Source organism: Ciona intestinalis, unplaced genomic scaffold, assembly GCF_000224145.3.
Source record: "Ciona intestinalis unplaced genomic scaffold, KH HT000283.1, whole genome shotgun sequence".
NCBI lineage: Eukaryota > Metazoa > Chordata > Ascidiacea > Phlebobranchia > Cionidae > Ciona > Ciona intestinalis.
Genome location: NW_004190604.1, coordinates 9,209 through 11,558, shown reverse-complemented (window position 1 = coordinate 11,558; position 2,350 = coordinate 9,209). Strand labels below are relative to the sequence as shown.

The following is a 2,350-nucleotide window of genomic DNA, read 5'->3' as shown; positions in this document are numbered from 1 at the left end:
GACATAGCCCTGGAGCACATTTGTTGTTTAGTATTATTTTAAGCAAAATTTGACATAGCCGTGGAGCACATCACATTTGTTGTTTAGTGTTATTTTAAGTAAAATTTGACTTAGCCCTGGAGCATATATTTTTAAAATTCGACATGGCCCTGGAGCATATTTGTTGTTTAGTGAAGTAAAAATCGACATAGCCCTGGAGCATATTTGTTGTTTAATGTTATTTTAATAGAACTAAAGTTTTGGTTGTCTGCTTTTATATTGTTTTGTGTAATAGGCTAACTGATTAGGATGAATAAAGATACGTGAAAACAATTAATATTTTAAAAGCTGTAATGTTACTGCTAATTTCAAATATTTAGATATATATATTACTTAATTATTTCACAATCAAAATTGTTGTCCTTTGTTGGCACAGCAAGTACGGTTAACTGGTATAAGTTCACAATTCATCACTCATTGCTGGAGTTACATACAAAGCGTGTTATTCTTTAACAATCATTCAACCCTCACATTTTAAATCCTTTACCTCTAACATTAAATCCTAATTTTTATTTATGGTATATAGGGAAAAAATTAACAATAAATGGGTAAAATTAACATAAGCCTGCACAACGGTGCAACTATGTATGTTGTCAGGCAAGTACCAAGTTTATTATTAGATTGGAATAATTTTTATTCACATATTTCTTTATAATCACAGTGAAGAGATGACCCAGCGGGGCGTTGGCAGAGGGGGTAGAGGAAGAGGGGTTAGAGGAAGAGGGGGTAGAGGAAGAGGGGGTAGAGGAAGAGGGGGTGGCAGATGGAGGGGCGGTGAAGGAGCAAGTGGCGGAAGAGGGGGTGATGGGGAAAGTATGTTTTCACTAGATTATAGTTTTAAAGCTATGAAAGATTTAGAAAAGATATTTATTATGTATTTGTCCCATAAACATGAAGCTAGGGATAAAAGATTAGTGACTAATTTTGCAAATGGAATGTTTTATCCAAGGCACATTTTTTGTGTATAAGCAGATGCATGTATATACATAAAAAGGTACTAATAATGATCATTTTGTTTTTAGATGAAGAAACAGGCGGTGAAAGGGGGTAAGCTTGACTCTTGACTTTTATTGTTAGTTTAACTCAATAAATAAAAACCATAAAAAAAATATTTTTTTTACAGATTTATCCCCTTTCACCGGTTTAAATTTTTGCAAAGGTGAGAGATAATTTATTATAACCAGTTCAATTTAAAAACTAAAGCAAGAATGTAAAAGTAAATTCTAATCGAAGTAAGTGTTTTAGGTTTGTTACAATACCTTTATGTTTTACAGAAAAAAGAGGATAGCCCCCTACAGAAGGTGTGTTGTGATAGGCTATATTTTATTTACCATGACTTATTATCACTTTACTTTGCAGATGGCTGCCATTTGAAGATGTAGGTTCCATACATTCATTATCCAGATTCATTTTTTATTTGTACATTTTTTTCAGTTTATAAAGCGCAGGAGGGCAGCAGAGGTATGTATTTATTGGTATTTATATATTGTTCCAGTTTTACTCCTTTTTCACACATTTAGGGAAGAGGAGAGGAGGCGATCCCGAAGAGGAGAGGAGGTGATCCCGAAGTTGTTCCGGCGGCCGAGGTCGTCGCGGTGGCCGAGGTTGTTCCGGCGGCCGAGGTTGTTCCGGCGGCCGAGGTTGTTCCGGCGGCCGAGGTTGTTCCGGCGGCCGAGGTTGTTCCGGCGGCCGAGGTTGTTCCGGCGGCCGAGGTTGTTCCGGCGGCCGAGGTTGTTCCGGCGGCCGAGGTTGTTCCGGCGGCCGAGGTTGTTCCGGCGGCCGAGGTTGTTCTGGCGGCCGAGGTTGTTCCGGCGGCCGAGGTTGTCGCGGCGGTCGAAGTTGTTCCGGTGGCCGAATAATAAATTTTATATAACATTTTTGCATTCATTTTTATGTTGTAGAAAACTAGAACAGTATATTTAAATGTTAGTTTAAAAATCAAATTGTCAGCTGTTCCACCACGCACCCATGAGGTCGCATTGTATGCGTGATCGTTAGGTTTTCACAGCATAACCTTCGAATAATTAAAACATTGGCGATGTTAACCAACCTCGTGCAATGCCTGTTATAGCATATGCTTGAATAATTAAGCATTGGCCGGGTCATACACGAAACAGTGTATGTTGCTGTTATAGCATATGCTTGAATAATAAGCATTGGCCGGGTCATACACGAAACAGTGTATGTTGCTGTTATAGCATATGCTTGAATAATAAGCATTGGCCGGGTCATACACGAAACAGTGTATGTTGCTGTTATAGCATATGCTTGAATAATAAGCATTGGCCGGGTCATACACGAAACAGTGTAT

General features: G+C 38.7%; 1 protein-coding gene across 4 annotated transcripts; it reads left to right on the top strand.

Annotated features, from left to right (window-relative positions):
* The first annotated feature begins 654 nt into the window (after positions 1 to 654).
* On the top strand, positions 655 to 2,052 carry LOC113475365 (protein argonaute 2-like). 4 transcript variants are annotated; one of them, XM_026839457.1, is made up of 8 exons: positions 655 to 852; positions 1,062 to 1,086; positions 1,163 to 1,198; positions 1,314 to 1,340; positions 1,399 to 1,417; positions 1,474 to 1,500; positions 1,560 to 1,580; positions 1,611 to 2,021. In XM_026839457.1, the coding sequence occupies exons 1-8, from the start codon at positions 708 to 710 to the stop codon at positions 1,896 to 1,898; spliced, it is 588 nt and encodes a 195-aa protein (XP_026695258.1). In that variant the 5' UTR covers positions 655 to 707; the 3' UTR covers positions 1,899 to 2,021. The 4 variants fall into 4 exon arrangements, with proteins under 4 accessions (XP_026695258.1, XP_026695256.1, XP_026695257.1 ...); XM_026839455.1 differs by having other exon boundaries at positions 1,474 to 1,580; positions 1,611 to 2,052; XM_026839456.1 differs by having other exon boundaries at positions 1,560 to 2,021.
* The last annotated feature ends 298 nt before the right edge of the window (positions 2,053 to 2,350 follow it).

What these genes read in the sequence shown, in the direction of transcription:
- LOC113475365 (XM_026839454.1), top strand. Translation starts at nt 708, where the DNA reads ATGACCCAGCGGGGCGTTGGCAGAGGGGGTAGAGGAAGAGGGGTTAGA. An exon ending in AAGAGGGGGTGATGGGGAAA is followed by an intron (nt 853 to 1,061) that starts GTATGTTTTCAC and finishes TTTTGTTTTTAG; the next exon opens with ATGAAGAAACAGGCGGTGAA. An exon ending in CGGTTTAAATTTTTGCAAAG is followed by an intron (nt 1,199 to 1,313) that starts GTGAGAGATAAT and finishes TATGTTTTACAG; the next exon opens with AAAAAAGAGGATAGCCCCCT.